The sequence below is a fragment of the Corythoichthys intestinalis genome, chromosome 22, assembly GCF_030265065.1.
Source record: "Corythoichthys intestinalis isolate RoL2023-P3 chromosome 22, ASM3026506v1, whole genome shotgun sequence".
Lineage (NCBI taxonomy): Eukaryota > Metazoa > Chordata > Actinopteri > Syngnathiformes > Syngnathidae > Corythoichthys > Corythoichthys intestinalis.
Window position 1 is genome coordinate 23,189,104 of NC_080416.1, and position 17,251 is coordinate 23,206,354.

The 17,251-nt window shown below is 44.2% G+C and overlaps 2 protein-coding genes across 3 annotated transcripts; both read left to right on the top strand.

The window, feature by feature from the left end:
• The first annotated feature begins 103 nt into the window (after nt 1–103).
• Nucleotides 104–3,752, top strand: psmd4a (proteasome 26S subunit ubiquitin receptor, non-ATPase 4a). Its single transcript, XM_057827731.1, has 10 exons — nt 104–225; nt 599–739; nt 1,002–1,116; nt 1,184–1,270; nt 1,349–1,417; nt 1,513–1,728; nt 2,989–3,097; nt 3,167–3,298; nt 3,374–3,426; nt 3,488–3,752. The coding sequence occupies exons 1-10, from the start codon at nt 200–202 to the stop codon at nt 3,653–3,655; spliced, it is 1,116 nt and encodes a 371-aa protein (XP_057683714.1). The 5' UTR covers nt 104–199; the 3' UTR covers nt 3,656–3,752.
• A 1,271-nt stretch (nt 3,753–5,023) lies between these two features.
• znf687b (zinc finger protein 687b) lies at nt 5,024–17,195 on the top strand. 2 transcript variants are annotated; one of them, XR_009061864.1, is made up of 11 exons: nt 5,024–5,168; nt 5,979–8,153; nt 10,264–10,535; nt 10,626–10,810; nt 10,901–11,077; nt 11,149–11,311; nt 11,493–11,810; nt 11,885–11,985; nt 13,054–13,141; nt 13,454–14,098; nt 16,610–17,195. XR_009061864.1 is itself a non-coding variant. In XM_057827728.1 (10 exons), the coding sequence occupies exons 2-10, from the start codon at nt 5,993–5,995 to the stop codon at nt 14,045–14,047; spliced, it is 4,059 nt and encodes a 1,352-aa protein (XP_057683711.1). In that variant the 5' UTR covers nt 5,024–5,168; nt 5,979–5,992; the 3' UTR covers nt 14,048–17,195. The 2 variants fall into 2 exon arrangements, 1 of the variants encoding a protein (XP_057683711.1); XM_057827728.1 differs by having other exon boundaries at nt 13,454–17,195.
• The last annotated feature ends 56 nt before the right edge of the window (nt 17,196–17,251 follow it).

Here is a 17,251-nt window from a genome sequence, read left to right on the forward strand (position 1 = left end):
AATTTTAATTTAATCTGAAGACGAGTCATTTGTAGCTGTAGAATGGTGACGTTACTAACGAAAAGCATATCCACCAATCACAGACAAAAAGGTAGAAACTACGACCAATCAGAGGCTGTATTGCTAAATAAAGCCCAATTGGCTGGGATCTTGTAAAACCGGCGCTGGAGTGGCTGGACAGCAGCAAGACATTTCCAAAATGGTGCTCGAAAGTACTATGGTCTGGTAAGGAGCACTTTATTTACATTTTAACTAGTTTTTTCCCCCGTCTTTAGTTCTAATGACACTAAACGTCTTAGTTTGAGATAACTAGTATGAAATGTGGTGTTCGTATCCGCGTGGAAGCGGTTCGAAAATATCCGACGCTTTGATGACTAGAGGCGGCTGAGTCATTTAGCTTATGCTAGCAGCTAACATTACGTTATTGGCAAATACACCTTTTCCCTTGTAGTTTTTCTATCTTAAATCTGAATTGTTTTCTTGATTTGAAAACGTTCTCGCTATATAATGACTAAAATATTTTTTTGGGTGTGGACCCAATACTAAACTTCATTAGACTTGCTTTTCAAATGGATTTTTGTTTGTTTTTTGTCACAAGTGTGGACAACAGCGAATACATGCGAAATGGCGACTTTCTACCGACAAGGCTTCAAGCACAACAAGACGCAGTCAACATTGTGTGTCACTCCAAAACACGCAGCAACCCTGAGAACAACGTGGGCCTCATCACTATGGCCAAGTACGACACCCTCGCATATTCACATACTGTATTAACTCATTGGCTGCCACGGACTGTGATTGACGTCCAATCAATTTGAATTGGGAGGGTTGAGAAAGTTCCTTCATTCGCTTTCAGCCTTCCCAGTTCCAATGAATTGGATGTCTACGAGTAATACTTATTTCAATTTACATCAGAAGGAATCTATTTGATCTGAGATGTAAAGACTATACAGATGGTACTGTTCTTAATTGAACAATTATTATTGTGGCGATTGTCCTAGTAATTGTGAGGTGTTAACCACACTGACACCCGACTCTGGACGCATCCTGTCCAAGCTTCACGCCGTCCAGCCCAGAGGAAATATCTGCTTCTGCACGGGCATTCGTGTGGCTCACGTGTGTACAATTACAAAATAAATGAATACAATGTGTGCATCAGAATTAATTTGTTTTTCCCCTGTAGCTGGCCTTAAAGCATCGCCAGGGTAAAAACCACAAGATGAGGATCATTGCCTTTGTGGGAAGCCCCGTGGAGGACAACGAAAAGGAAGTGAGTTCTAGTCTAGCTTGTTATTTCCTTTTTTTAAAGCACAACTTTACTAATTTGTCATTTGTTTTTGTGGTACAGCTCGTCAAAATGGCGAAACGATTGAAAAAGGAGAAAGTGAATGTGGATATTATTAACTTTGGAGAAGAGGTGAGCAGAATTATTTTTCTTGCCTGTTGGAAATTAAAAACCCCAAAAAATTGTTTTTCTTGGCATTTCTGACTCTTGTTATTGTTTGGCTTCAGGAGTTGAATACAGAGAAGCTGACAGCTTTCATCAACACGCTGAATGGCAAGGAGGGTGCGGGCTCTCACCTGGTCACGGTTCCGCCGGGGCCCAGCTTGGCCGACGCCCTTCTCTCCTCTCCCATCCTGGCAGGAGAAGGTGGCTCCATGATGGGCCTCGGTGCCAGCGACTTCGAGTTCGGTGTGGACCCCAGTGCTGACCCAGAACTTGCCCTGGTAAGCCCGCGTGGAAATGACTACAAATATGGAGAGTTTACAAATTTGATAATAAGGCAAGTCATTAGTAGATGGGGAATCTTGGGGCATCTAACGATTCGATTTAGAAGCTACGATTTGATTATTAATCTATTATTGACGCACCGCCCTCATCTATTAGCTGCTTTTAATGTTTCGTACATTAGTTGAAAAAATAAAAAAAATCGTCGCAGCCTTAAACAACTATTTCAGTACCAAGTTAACAGTTCAAAACAGTAAATAAAATACTCAAGTCCCCATTCTGTATCAGCAGCTTTAATGATGTAAATCAACCCTTAAAAAATTGCTCCCGTTATTCCATAATTTCCCTTCCGTCTACTTTCGACATGTCGAAGTTTTAAAACTTTTTCATAATGTAAAGATTTTCAAGTAGTTTAGATAAAAAGTTAAGGTTCGCTACAAAAGCCTTCCAGAGAAGTCTACTGCTTTAAGATGGCTGCTGTTTACCAATGCTGGCCAGTCTGTCATTTCGCATCTAGTTTTCAATACATGTGCTAACACCGCCGAGTATCACTTCGCATATAGTTCTTTATATGTGTGATATCTACCATAGCATTATGTGGGCGTAGTTTGTAGCGGCTGTCGGCCGCAGTCAGGTATTGTTTTTGTTTTTTTTTTATCTAGCGGCATGAGTTGCGCATGTTGTTCCGAGAGTGTCTGGCGGCAGCCTGTCTCTCTTCGTACACTGCGTCGCTCGTGTTTACTTTCGGTCCGGTCCTCATTGCGTCCCGAAAACCACGCTGACTGGCTTTTAGTTCCCCTTTGGCATATTTAAAAAAAAAAAAAAAAAAAAAAAATCTGAATTTGGATGTTTGCGAATAATCTAAGAATCAGAAATTTCTCACACCTCTAGTCATTAGTGGATGGTAACTTGTTGATGTTTGTATACGCTCATTTTGTAATCCATTTTTTCTTTTTGGAAGATTAAAAAAAAATTCCCTTCTTAGTTATTACAATTGAGAAAATGTTATTTGCCATACATTCATGGTTAATGTTTTGTGATTTTAATATAAAGACTTTAAAAAGATTTTGTTGTTGGTCAAGAAAATCTTAAATGAGTGTTTTGCAACAAAGATGTCATCAATCAAAAAAGGAATGTCAAATTGGTTAATAAAACGTTTTTAAGCTTCAATAAACTCAATTTATATTAGCTTATTTTTTGTTGGAATGTGAACGCAACAAACCAAAATTCCATCGACAAGGTCCCACCCGTGTTTGTAGGCCTTGCGTGTATCCATGGAAGAGCAGCGCCAGAGGCAGGAAGAGGAGACCCGCAGAGCAGCGGCCGCATCGGTGGCGGAGGGCAGTGTACCCATGCCCGCTGCAGATGGTAAGCATGGGTCCCCACCATCTAATGGAGTTGGGAAGCATCCCCTGATTTAATTTCATCCATCTTTAGAATCAGAGGAGGCTTTACTGAAAATGTCAGTCTCTCAGCCTGAGACGGGTGCAGCTGTGATACCAGACTTCAGCAGCATGACTGAAGAGGAGCAGATCGCTTACGCCATGCAGATGTCTCTCGCCGGAGGAGGTCAGCCCAACGTCAACCAGAATTTGTATTATTCAAGGACCTCGATAACTTTTTTTTTGTCATTTCATGCAACAGAATATAGTGAAATGGATACAGGTGTTCCTATGGAGGCGACGGACTCTGTGAAGGCAAGCAAGTCTGTAGTTTTCAGTCTCTCACCCATGAGCTAATCACTTTATTCTTACCCAGGAGGAAGATGACTATGATGTGATGCAGGACCCAGAGTTCCTGCAAAGCGTCCTGGAGAACCTGCCCGGCGTGGACCCAAACAACGAAGCCATCCGCAATGCCATGGGCTCCCTTGCCTCCCAAACGGGCAACAAGCCTGATGGCAAAAAAGATGATAAGAAAAAATAAAAACCTTACATGTGAAACAATAATTCAACACAATGTTCTCCTTTATCACGTTTTTGACACTTAAAAGCACCCCAATAAACAACCATCCATCCATCCATTTTTCATAGCACTTGTCCTTATTCGGGTGTAGTCAGTGGGCTGGATCACCCTTCCCAGGTGATTTTAGGCAGGCGATGAGGTACAGTTTGGACTGGTTGCCTGATAATCCCTAGGTCAGGGTTCACCAAATCTGGACCTCGATGCAATCTATCCTGACGTATTTTCTACGTCTCTCTCCCCTAACACACCTGAATCAAATGATTACGTCATCAGCAACCTCTCCAGAAGCCTGATAATGATCCTGTTTATTTGATTCAGGTGTGTTGGAGGAGGGAGACATGGAAAACACGACAGGAAAAGTGGCTCCGAGGTCCGGATTTAGTGAACCCTGCTCTAGGTTAATTTGCATGTTTCTGGAATGTGGAATATTACACTGTATTTGGTAGTTATTTTCCAAAATCTGTACAATATATAAAATTTTGTGAATCAAGTGAAATACAAGGCTGGATTATTTTTTTTACATTTTGAGGAAGTTTAAATAATTTGAACTGTAACTCCTCTACTATATATAATTGTTTAATTAAAATTCTAACTAGGGCTGTCAAAATTACGTTAACGGGCGGTAATTAATTTAATCACGATAAAATATTTGACGCGTTTAACGCAGATGCCCGCTCAAACAGATTAAAATGACAGCACAGTGTCATGTCCACTTGTTGTGTTTTGTCGCCCTCTGCTGGCACTTGGGTGCAACTGATTTTATGGGTTTCAGTACCATGAGCATTGTGAAATTATTGACATCAACAATGGAGAGCTACTAGTTTATTTTTTGATTGAAAATTTTACAAATTTTAATAAAACGAAAACTTTAAGAGGGGTTTTAATATAAAATTTCTATAAGTTGTACTAACATTTATCTTTTAAGAACTACAAGTCTTTCTATCCATGGATCGCTTCAACAGAATGTTAATGTTAATGCCATCTTGATTTATTGTCTTAATAAAATACAGTACTTATGTACAGCATGTTGAATGTATATACCCGTGTTGTCTTATCTTTCCTTTCCAACAATAATTTACAGAAAAATATGGCGTATTTTATAGATGGTTTCAATTGCGATTAATTACGATTAATTAATTTTTAAGCTGTGATTAACTTGATTACAAATTTTAATCGTTTGACAGCCCTAACTCTAACCACGGACACTGAAGGATGCTTATTATTCATCCAAATACAGTATAAGTAGTTTCAAATGTAAATATCACGAGGTAAAATGTGTTGATTAGTAGTGACGTATAGTAATAGAGTACATTTACAGGTGCAACGAGTACAGTAAAACCTATTTTAGGAGTCCAAACAATGCGGTTCGGTGAATTATGACTGCCTTGATTGGATATTTGGGGTCACGTGACGGGAAGCGATTGCATTTTCAGCTGCAACCCGAGCTAAGGATAGTCGGAAATCGCGCATACAGGTAAACAATTGAAAACGCATCATTTGTGAAATCGAGCGTTCTTAGCCGGGCCGCCCCATGTTGCGCCATGGTTGACGTCTTATGATGTCATCCCATCCCTTGCTGCTTGTTGTTTTCCTCCAAATGGCGATGGCTAGCCTGTTAGCTCTGTGACCCCCTTCTTCTCAGTCTCTCTGGCCAGCTAGCCAGCCGCCCTCCGTCTGGGAGATGGGGGGGATCTTTCGGGGTTTTAGAAGCCGATGTCGCTGCCGTGAAAGGCGGCGATGCTCGGACGGCTTGTCCGTCAGTTACCGTCTCGATGTCCGTCACGTATTACAACCACCCAAGAAGCCTTATTTGCTCCCCATTCATAATTAAATATGAGCCGAAGGAGGGTTTTGGATGCTAGCGGGCTAGCGGCTAATGCTAACCGATGTTGCACTCTGGCCTTTAAGAGGAAAAAAAAACAATTACGTGTTTTTTTTCTAAGACAAATAGTTGGTGTCATTATTTTATTCATATCATTGACTAAATAACAGATTAAACTGACAATGGACATTTGTTGCTAACACATTCTGCCTTTGACTCAAATGTTGTGGGTTTGAATCCCCGTGTTCCCGCTGTGTTTGGCTGGGGTTTGCCCAGGTGTGCCATTTTTCTCAGGTCAGGTTATTCAATGGCTCTTTGTCTGCATGTGCCTTATGACTGGTGGGGCGACTAGTCCAGAATTTAGGAGGGGAACACCTTCTTTGATTTCAGTAAGGAGGTAATTGAAGTGGTTACCTGTGACAGGAAGGTGCAATCATATTCATTGTTTTACCCTTATTTCAGGTGTCAAACCCGTAATGGGGGACATGAAGACCCCAGATTTCGATGACCTGTTGGCAGCGTTCGACATTCCGGATATCGACGCCAAGGAGGCCATCCAGTCCGCGCCAGATGAGGCGGAGGGACCCCACGGGCCCAGCGGGGCACCTCTGGGGAAGACTGACAATACGGGTGTTCCGCTCAGCCCCTCGGATCCGCAGGGGGACACGTCCATTGTAAGCGTGATTGTGAAAAATAAAGTGCGTGCCGAGACGACGGCGAGCGGCGACGACGGAGATGCCGAGCCGGACGCTATCGATGTGATTGCCGGTGTAGATGTCGGTCCTCGTCCTGGTGGGATGGTGGAATCGGATGCTCTTAATCATAACGGTTTCGGGATGTCTGGCGTCTCTGCCCCGCTTTCCGTCGGCCAGTCCAACGGTTCCCCGTGGCCCCTTAGCGCACCTAAACCACCGGCAGAAACTTCAGGTGCGGGCGCAGCCAAGTCTGCTAAGCAGGGAGGGAATATATTTAACAGACTCAAGCCTCTATTGGGCCCGGGTTCTGGAGATCCGGTGGGCCGGGCGAGGAAGATGCAGCTTCTCCAACAGCAGCAGGATGCAGGGCAGGAAAGAGCGGACAGCCTAAAAGCGGTGCTACCCTCCGGATCTTCAGCAGGACATGCTCCAACTTACTTCCCGCCCTCTAAACCTCTTCCGTGCCCACCCGCTACACTCTCGACCCAAGTCAAACCTTTCAATGGTGCCCCCAAAATGGCAGACTATCAACATCAGCAGATGGCGGAGGAAGAGGATGAGGATTCTGATGCAGATTTGGACAGTCCGCTGGTCATCCAGGAGAGCCCAGACTCCCCCGTTTCCACACAGATGAACCGTCGTTATAAGGATTTAACCCAGCCTACGTCGTCCACTCAGTCTCCACCCAAGCCAGGGTACACCCCCCAGGGGGCGTCTCTGACCCCCCAGTCAGGGTCCGCCGGGAACGAGACTCCTCAACCGGAGGAAAAGAACCCGGAGCATGTCATCGAAGAGAGGGACTCGCCAGAGAGCCCTGAACCGGAGGCGCCTAAAGCAAGCCCTCAAGTGGTGCCCGCCAAGAGATGTTCCAGCCCTGCTGTAGCCTCCACACCACCTTCTTCTGAGCTAAGAGAGCCCAAAGAAGAGGAGGAGGAGATGGAGGTGGGGAACGGAATTGACAAGGTGGCGGACACTAATGCTGACAAGGCAGAAAATGCGTGCGAGGAGAAGATGGAGGTTGACGAGAGCAAGCCTAAAGGTGTCCCTGCCGGGGGCACCGTAGTCGCCGCACCCGGGGCTCCTTCTCGGCCCCTCAAGGTACGAATAAAGACCATCAAGACATCCACAGGCGGCATCACCAGAACAGTGACTAGGGTGGCTCCCAAGGGTGCCTCTGGGGGCAAAGGTCCTGATGCGAAAGGGGGCGGAGAGCGCAAGGTTTTGGTGAACAAAGCTCCAAAGACTGACCAGCAACAGAATGTGAGCGCCTTAAACGCCCTCCCGGTGTCGACGCTAGCCGCCAGCAGTGTCATGCTAGCCGCCGCCACTAAAGTGCAAAACAAAATGGCTGCCTCGGACAAAGCTAAGGTTTCCGTCACTGCCGTCAACATCACAAAATCAGCAGCTCTGCCCGCCACTCCCGCCGTGGCCTCATCGCCCAAATTCTCCGGGATCGGTGTGCGATCGGCCGCCAAGGGGTCGCCCAACGGCACTGGCGGCACCCCCCAGTCCAATAAACCCGCTTCCATCGTAAACAGCACGGGCGCCGTCATCTCGCGTAGCCAGTCCAGCCTGGTGGAGGCTTTTAACAAGATCCTCAACAGCAAAAACCTGCTGCCCAGCTACAAGCCGGACCTGTCGGCGCCGCCGCCCCCCGAGTGGGGGCTCCCGCTGCCGGCCGCCGGCTACCGCTGCCTGGAGTGCGGTGACGCCTTCGCCCTGGAGCGCAGTCTAGCGCGCCACTACGATCGGCGATCGCTGCGCATTGAGGTGACGTGCAACCACTGCGCCAAGCGGCTGGCCTTCTTCAACAAGTGCAGCCTGCTGCTGCATGCCCGAGAACACAAGGAACGAGGCCTGGTCATGCAGTGCTCGCACTTGGTCATGAGGCCCGTCACCGTGGAGCAGATGATCGGACAGCAGGATGTCACCCCGGTCGGCAGTAAGCAAAAAAATACTTAACAAACCAGGGGTGGGGTACCTTGGAAGTTCCAACTGATGAATATTCATCCTATAACTAGGGCTGCAACTATTGAATATTTTAGTAATCGAGTACCGTAATTTTCACACTATAAGGTGCACCTGACTATAAGCCGCCACCCACCAAATTTGACACGAAGACAACATTTGTTCATAGATATTAAGCCGCACTGGACTATAAGTCACAGCTGTCCTCACTGTATTATGGGATATTTATACTAAAAGATATAAACTGGTAACGCTATTTCACAGCGGCATCATACAACTATCATAAGACCAAATGAACCACCATGAAGCTTTGAACCAATTGGCTGCAAAGCTTCATTGCTTCAAGAAGCTTCATTTGGCCATCACTGCTCCCTTTGGAAGACAGTCAACCTCTGCTGTCATCTGCTGTCAACACTGTTGTTGTCCAACATGCCTCCTAGTATGCGTTACAGCGCTACAGATGTAAATAGCAATCAAAATTCATGTTCTGTGCTAATTATTTCTTCAGTTACTGTTCCAGTTATTTCATTAATAGCTAGTTATGGTATTTGGTAACACTTTATTTGACACTGGCGCCATAAGACTGTCATTAGACAATCATTATTATGATATGATACAGTCATGAGGATTAAAGAATGCTTATAACAGGTGTCATTTAGTGTTATCTGGCAAATTATCTCAGTTTTGAATGGATGTACAAGCCGAGCTGGACAGAGTTGGTGACCTAATTTGCCAGATGACAATGACATCGGTAATAAGCATTCAGTGCCTATGACAGTATCATGTCATAATTATGACTGTCTGATGACGCTGCTGTCAAATAAAGTGTTACCTATTAATCCAGGTAAATCAACAAATAAACCGCATTGGACTATAAGCCGCAGGATTCAAAAATGAAGGAAAAAAGTAGCGGCTTATAGTCCGAAAATGACAGTATTCTACTGAAAATTCCGATTGAGTAATCGGATAAAACATTTTTTAAGGTAAAGAGCAATTATAAATATACATGAGAAAACAAGATATTTCACCCAGTTTTGAACCATTTTTAGAAATTCAATGTCTTTATTTTGGATGTACATTGTTGAAAACAGCCACCAACTGCATCTCAGATGTGACTAGAAAAAAATAAAAATAAAAATAACACTGCTTTCACTGAAAAAACTGTAGATCTTAAAAAAAAAAAATAAAAAAAAAAAAGTTATTTCTTACTTAAAAATAACACACATAACCCAAATGTTTGGTGTTTTTCCCCACGTGTTTCAATTGAATTTCCATTTGTGTCAAGATATTTTTAAGTTTTAGTCAAGTTTCAAGTTGGTCTAAATTGTAAGTCCTGATAGGATTTGAGTTTTTTGCGGTGTTCAAAATAAATGTATGATACCTACTGTATTGGAGCACATTAGGGACCAGTGCTACTTGGTGTATTATCCATCAATTTCTACTGTGCTAAAATTGATAATTAGCTTTATTATGTTTTTATTTTACACCCTCGTCACTCTACAGCGCTGTTTTTACAGATTAAAAAAAGCTTGTATGAAAGATGCGCATCGACAGTAGTCATAATTAATAGAAACCTAGCCCTCCGCAGGGCTAACGTTACGTAAGCAAGGTACAGTGACATTATAGCGCTACGTTAACTTTACCTCGTTATGGGTATTTGTCCTCGGAGTCAACAGGGTGCCTTTGGTGGGTAGCTGCAGACGTGCTGTAGTGGTACGTAAGCGCCGTCTTACTGTGAATACATGAAACAGTGTTCTCTATGATGTCGAGCTTGAAAAGCTCCCACTCTTTGACATTTTCCCCTCTTTCTTAGTGCCTTTGTCTTCGCTTTCATAGGCGTCTTTATCGTTACCTCTGTATTCATGTGTAGTTGAAATCAAATATATCCGCCGCCTCCATCATCTTGCACACACAAGTCAATGCGTCGTGCCGCATTAAAAGTGGTCCGGGCAAAACGTCATGCTTAGAGCTGGCAAAATTAAACGATTCCTCGAGGTGGAGAAAATTCCTCGATCAATTTTTAAAATAGTTACTCAAATTGAGTAATCGTTGCAGCTTTACCTATAACCCACTTTTTCTTCTAGGTGTGCTCTCGTCTTCATCTCCCTCCACTGCTTCCTCATCCGCCACCTCCAGCTCCAGCCCGATGAAGGATGGTGCGGCCCCACCCGGCGGAGGTCCACCCCGACAGGTCCGACGCGCCCCTCAAGGCCCGCAGGCTTTAATGCCCCTGCCGTGCAAGAAGGCCGAGAGCCTGCAGTACAACAACTACAAGTGTCCAGAGTGCCAAACGCAATTTTCTTGCAAAGCGGCGCTGGTCACGCACTTCCAGCAGATCAGAGCTGCGCCCAATTCAGTGAGAATTCTCCACCTATACAAGGCTTGAAATAGAACTATCAACTTTGAAGTTCTAATTTTGTAAGGTTGCATTTCTCTTATGTTCTAGACGTGCTCTCAGTGCTCTCCGCCCATGATGCTCCCCAACTCGTGCGCCGTGGCAGCCCACCAGAGGATCCACAAGCACAAAGCTCCCCACGTGTGCCCCGAGTGCGGGGGCGTTGCGCGGCAAGCTGGCTTCCAGACTCACTTGGACGAGGCCTGCCTCCACTTTGCCAGGCGTATCGGCTACAGGTGAGGGCTGAACTTCTAAATGGACCACCACCACGCCTCGATCCTCATTCTTTCGATATTTTCTGAGCATTCTCGTGTGCTCATTTGAAGGTGTTCAAGCTGCCAGGTAGTGTTTGGCGGCTTGAATTCCATCAAGTCCCACATCCAGACGGCCCACTGCGAGGTGTTTCACAAATGCCCCAGCTGCCCAATGGCCTTTAAGTCAGCGCCAAGCGCTCAGAGCCACATCGGCACGCAGCACCCGACGCTCACTGGCGGACAGGCCAAGTACGAGTGACGCACGCTTCGCTTTTTTTCGCGGTTTAGTCATCCTCAATAATCGTGTTCTGTCCGGGCAGGATGATCTACAAGTGTGTCATGTGCGACACTGTGTTCACCCAGAAACCCTTGCTCTATATGCACTTTGACACACATCTGGCCAAGCAGAAAGTGCATGTCTTCAAGTGTCCTGACTGCACCAAACTTTACGCGCAGAAAGGCTCCATGATGGAGCACATCAAGGTAGAGTAGATGATGAAAAGTGAGAGTGATGTTTTGTTGCATTATTTCTTAAATTGGTTCCCATTGACGCATAGAAAAATGATCACTCAATGAGAGATGTCCCAGTTCAAATGGATTTGATTTTTATCAGTCAATACCCCGCTTTCTCTCACTAAAATATTTACTTGGGTTATCCAATCAGACGACGCACAGATTCTCCTCAGCAAAACAAGAATCCGACCCCCCAGCCGCCGTCCCAGCGTCGGGCTCAAAGGCCAAACCCCCGGCAAAGCCCGACAACTCCGATGGCGAAGACTGGGGGCGAGATAATGAGGATGACGACGATGACGAAGAGGAGGAGGAAGAGGACGACGACGGGGACGAAGACTACGAGGGGCCCGGCTCGGGGTCGGTGGGTCTGACAGCTGGCGCCCCTACAGAGTGGACTTGCCCGCAGTGCCAGAGCGTTTTCACTGACAACGAAGACTATCTCAGCCACGTCAAGACAGAGCACGGCAAGGTGACTTGAACAGACTCCCGACCGCACTATTTTTTTAACGTTTGCATGAATGCATTCTGTATTTTTCCCCGCAGTTCCCTTGTCGTATCTGTGGAGGAAACTTTAGTACGTCCTCCAGCCTCAGACGCCACGAAAGAGTCATCCATGAGGGCAACAAGAGGGTTTTCCATTGCCAGTAAGAAGCGTTCAGTCCAGCCTTGAAGCCAATTTAATCAATTCGATTTATCGTCAAATCCATGGGCGTAGGTTTCCATAGGGACGGTAGGGACATAACACTACCAACTTTGGGATGTTTAAATTGTCCCCACCAACTTTTAAGCAACCTGATTTGCATTATATAATGCCTTCAGTTATATAGGTAATTTACATTGTCTCCCCATATATTGTAAGGATAGAATTGACCTTGCCATTATTGAGTGAATTATTTTCATTATGTTCACTTACATTTTACCCCTTTTCACTGCTGAGTGTGCCAGTCCATTTTTTCCCCCTCAAATGCACCTCCCCCCACACACATATACACACTCACAGCCCCAGGCCCATGCCGCCTCCTCTGCCCTCTTCGAAGAGGAGGGATATTAGGTTTTTTTTCGGCCAGCTGCAGCCACTGTATTTAATGTAAAAAGACGACAATGTTGTGGGGGTGGGAAACACCACTAATTTTGCTACTGAAAGTCCGGCCTTTATTGGCATTAGCATAACATTAAACTGTGTGAATTTAGCAGAAAGCTGCTTAGAGATGGCTTCCTGTACGTTTTCTACTGTTAACATTAATTCAACTGTGCATTTATTCCCTAATTAAAATGTATTTTCTACATCATTAAAAAAATATATATATTTGTAGCCGATGCACATATTTTTACACCCCCCCCCAAAAAAACCCCGTTAATTTCCTTTATATGAAGCAAGCATTTGGAAAAATGACTTTCTCCCATGAAAATAATTTTACTGTAACTTTTTTCAACCAACTATTTTTGAGAAATCTACCCAATCTGTTTTGTCTTATTAATGTCCCGTCCCCAGCAAAAAGTGTACATGCAGGTTATGCTGTTATAGCGTCCCTACCAATGTTGAGACCAAACCTACGCCCTTGGTCAAATCACACTTAAATTTCAAACTGCATTAAAAAGTCTTGAATTTAACTTGCTTTGAGTGTCAAGTACAATTCATAGCCTCGATATTTAATCATTAAGTTTCCAATGACTATAAATTCAGTTCTAATTGTGACTTCATGTTGTGGCAGGTATTGCACAGAGGGTAAACGTACCTTCGGCAGCCGCTTCCTGCTGGACAAACACATCCGGCTCAAGCACAAGGGCACTGACGGGCAGGTGAGTGGGTGCTTATTGTCTTCCCAGTTTCACAAAAAGCTTCTAACCTTGTGGTTGATTACCTTCCAGCCCCATTTTCCCCCAGTTTAAAAGAATTGAATGCATCGACCAAGGGTCAAATAGGGAGTCGTCCAATTTTATCTGTAAAAACAGAAAAACATCTAGGATCTTTTTACAAGGTTCATAAAAAAAAAAAAAAAAAAAATGCTACAAAATAAATGCACGAAAAACAAAAAAAGTAGCATTACAGTTGTTTGCCAGTTCATTGTGATATCATTCCGATTTCTTCACCCTTTTTGGAACCTTCTTCAGGCGGCTCCGATGACCAGGAAGCGCGCTGCCACGGGCGCAGAAGGTCCCGGCAGCTCCTCGGAACAGGACGGCGAGGGAGTTGCTCCCGCCGGCAGGCCCGCAGATGAGGAAGAAAACGCCCCGGACGATGCGGAGGAAGGGGGCGCTGCCCCCGCCAAGAGACCCCGTGCCTCGACGGAGCCGGAGGAAGAGGGCAGCAGCGTGTTCCGCTGCGTGCCTTGCGGCTTCTCTACGGAAGATGGCGCCGAGTTCCAGCGTCACATCCCGCAGCACCGCGCCGACACCGCCTCTTTCCAGTGCCTGCAGTGCGGCGTCTGCTTCGCTTCGGCCGGCTCGCTGGGCCGACACCGCTTCATCACCCATCGAGTGCGGGACACCCAGGGCGAGGCAGAGCGCAGCGGGGGTCGTGCATCCCCGGATGGCTCGCCCCGCGCCGGCGCCACCTCGCCTCAAGCTCTGGGCGAGGACGCCGACGGCAACCTGATCTGCAGGGTGTGCGGGCGGCGTTTCGACAAGGCGTCGGATCTCAACACCCATTTCCGGACCCATGGCATGGCCTTCCTCACAGCACACAAGACGGACAAACCCCAGTAGGATGCAAGCGAGCCGGTCTAGAACAAGGGTTCTCAAATGTTTCGGCTCCGGGTGAGAAACCAGTCAGAGAACTCCCCCATAATCCAAATGCCAACTATACATAACCAGTTTTCAAACAAAATGCTGACCTGTTCAAAAGAAAGTAATATTCAAAATCACCATCCGCTTTAGAACTTCCTGTTTGAGCCACATGATGGCAGTAAAGTACTACTTTGTCGGCACAAATCAATCGTTTTTCACTGAATAACAGCAAAAGTTATTTAAAATATATAAATATATGTATAGGTGAATTCGCAAGTAGTGTTTAGGATTCTGTATATTAATATTTTAACCCCTTATTTGAGAGATGTCACGATCTCCCCCCCCCCCCCCCCCAAAAAAAATTGATGCCCTCCCATAAGGTTGTAATTACAATTAGGGATGTCCCGATCGCATTTTTGTCACCTGATTTTTTAGAATCTGCCGATAGTCGCGATCCGATACCGAAAAGTTTTAAAAAAAATATATATATATAAATTGGCCCCGAACGATATTGGAAAAAATTAACATTGCGATATATATATTGCCAAGGCTCCACACCTTTTGCATTAGTTGCACTGGTGTGCATACATTTTCATTGCATCACCTGTAACGCCGAACTTTTAATCATTCCACAACATTCATCATAGATTTCATAATGTGTTCACAGGGTGCGGGGCTGATAGATAGGGGGCCTGCATTGTCGGCGAGGCCGTCAAAGCTGACCGAGTGGAATCACAAAGAGCTTTTTTTGTCGAAAATTCTTGTCAATAAATGCTTAAATCCCTGGTTTCTTTATAGACATGGACGTAAAAGTCTCGATTTTTGGTTAAAAGCAAAAAACGGGCAGTTAGCATTTATTTTAGGTGAATATGTCGAATGTGCTGCTAGTTAAGTCTTTGGCTGCCTCCTTAGTACAACAGAGAGCTTTTTGCGTTGAACATTCTTGTGAATAAATGCTTAAATCTCTGAATTCTTTATAGATATGGATGTAAAACAGTCTCGGTTCTTGGTTAAAAGCAAAAAAAAAAAAAAAAAGTGCAGGTAACATTTGTTTTACGTAAATATTGGAAACTATTAGGCTAGACTGTAAGGAAATTAGCCTATTTACGTTGCTGACTATTTACGTTAAATTCTTGTGAATAAATGCTTAAATCCCCGAGTTCTTTATAGATATGGACCTACAAGAGTCTCGATTCTTGGTTAAAAAGCAAAAAAATAAACTGTCAGTTTGCATTTACTTTACGTAAATGTCAAAGAATGATGCTAGTCCGTAGCGGTTCATTTCTCCCATTGATTTTTTTTAACGTTTCAAAATGCATGCATGGTACGAAAGATAATAATTACCTTGAATCCTCGAACAAATCACTCCTGAGACAATCCTTCCTGTTTGTATGAGGTACAGCTTTCGTACTTTTTCAATCCTAAATCAGGCATTAGATCACTGCATGTGTCAACTCTGCGACCGACTGCAAAGAACTGAAGCGGACTAGGGCGGCCCCCAACTTAAAGGCGTTGCACAGTGAAGGTGGAATCTGACCCGTCAATCATTGTGAAGTCTATGCATTCATTGAATTAATTTTCTAAACTGGTTATATTCGCGGGGTGCTGGAGCCTATCACAGCTAACTCCATGCAGAAGGCGGTGTACACCCCTTAACGGGTTGCCAGCCAGTTTGACGCTGGAACCCGACAGCCATTTTGGAGTGTTCAATTAGCATACTATACACGTTTTTTTTTTTGGGATGTGGCAGTAACCCGGCGAAAACCCACGCAGGCACACAGGCCAGAGCTGGGATTTAACCCACAATCCCAGAACTGTGAGTAACGTGCTGTAATGTGAATTATTTTTCAACAAGAATAACGTAGAAAAACGTCTTTATGAAATGCTTCATTGAGTGAGTCCACTCAATTTTGCTCACGCTGTCAACATTAGCCTGAGTTAACAGCACAGTTCAGACTGTGTAGCAAGCTTAACACATTTGTGCCCTTGATCGTAGGGCTAGTGAGAATTCGCTGGCTAGATTAAAGTGTCCAACCTGTCAATCATCGTTAACTTTTAAGTACCAAACGACATCTGGACTGGTGACCAAGAAAAACAGTTTGGTTGCAGAGGCTGTACGAGCATGAAGCAGAAAAATATTTTTCATTAACTCGATCCTCTTCACCAGATTCCAATCATCTGAAAAATGGTGCGATCGGCCCGGTTTCCAATTACGTGATCGGGACATCACTACCTATAATTGTTGTAAACAGTAAATATATAATAAAATATCAGCCCTAAACACTTCAGTCGTTTTGAACTCAATATTTTTGTCACACATTTGAGATTTCTTTTTAGCTACTTTCCTATAAAGCCAAGGTTTTGGCACTCTCTTAACGATGGAAAAAGCACAAAAAATGCTTACAAGTGAGTACTTTAACAAAAAACAGTAGTGCATTTAATTGGCCCCAAGACAATTTATGGAAGAGTAATTAGGTTACCTCATTTGTAGGTATAAAAAGAAATTAAATATTTAACCAATAGCTATTTTTTTTGTTGCAGAATGATTTGAGAACCTCTTGCTCTGGAATATTTATACCATCCTCTTCGTGTTAATGCATGCCTGGACGCCCTCCCTTTTGAGTGAAACCTTTCCGCTGCACGGCCGCCATTTTACTGACCTCCCTGGAACTTGGATTTGTTCTCGTAATATTTATTTATATCAAACACTTCCGAGAGCTGGCCAGGATAATTCGTGACTTTGGTGTTCGTTAAGACAATAGAATGAAAGAAGAGGGTAGTTCGTGTTTTTGTTTTGTAAATACTTACACTACAAGATAAAAACTTGCTATGATAATGTGAATATGTGTAGTATTTGTACTTGTACTGTTCCTTTTTAATAAGTATCAAGCACCCCACTAGGAGGAAATCAATGTGTATCAATACTCACGTTTCTTTTATAATGTTTAAAGAATAATAAAAAAACATTGTCTTGTTTATATTTCTTTTTATATATGTCATATCATATTTATATAGATGACAATAGTGGAACATTTGTTCTTTTTTCCATGGATGTGGTCTGCTTGCTGAAAATGCCATACATACACTTTTGTGCAGTTTTCAAATAAATGTTAAAAAGAGACCTTAATTTGAATTGTCTGTTACAGTATTTTGATTTTAAAAAAATATATAGTTGAAGGCTGA

Coding starts and splice junctions, on each gene's coding strand:
- znf687b (XM_057827728.1), top strand. CDS start 5,993: ATGGGGGACATGAAGACCCCAGATTTCGATGACCTGTTGGCAGCGTTC. Junction 10,536..10,625: donor TCAGAGCTGCGCCCAATTCA/GTGAGAATTCTC, acceptor CTTATGTTCTAG/ACGTGCTCTCAGTGCTCTCC. Junction 11,811..11,884: donor TCAAGACAGAGCACGGCAAG/GTGACTTGAACA, acceptor TTTTCCCCGCAG/TTCCCTTGTCGTATCTGTGG.
- psmd4a (XM_057827731.1), top strand. CDS start 200: ATGGTGCTCGAAAGTACTATGGTCTG. Junction 226..598: donor CTCGAAAGTACTATGGTCTG/GTAAGGAGCACT, acceptor TTTTGTCACAAG/TGTGGACAACAGCGAATACA. Junction 1,418..1,512: donor TTATTAACTTTGGAGAAGAG/GTGAGCAGAATT, acceptor GTTTGGCTTCAG/GAGTTGAATACAGAGAAGCT.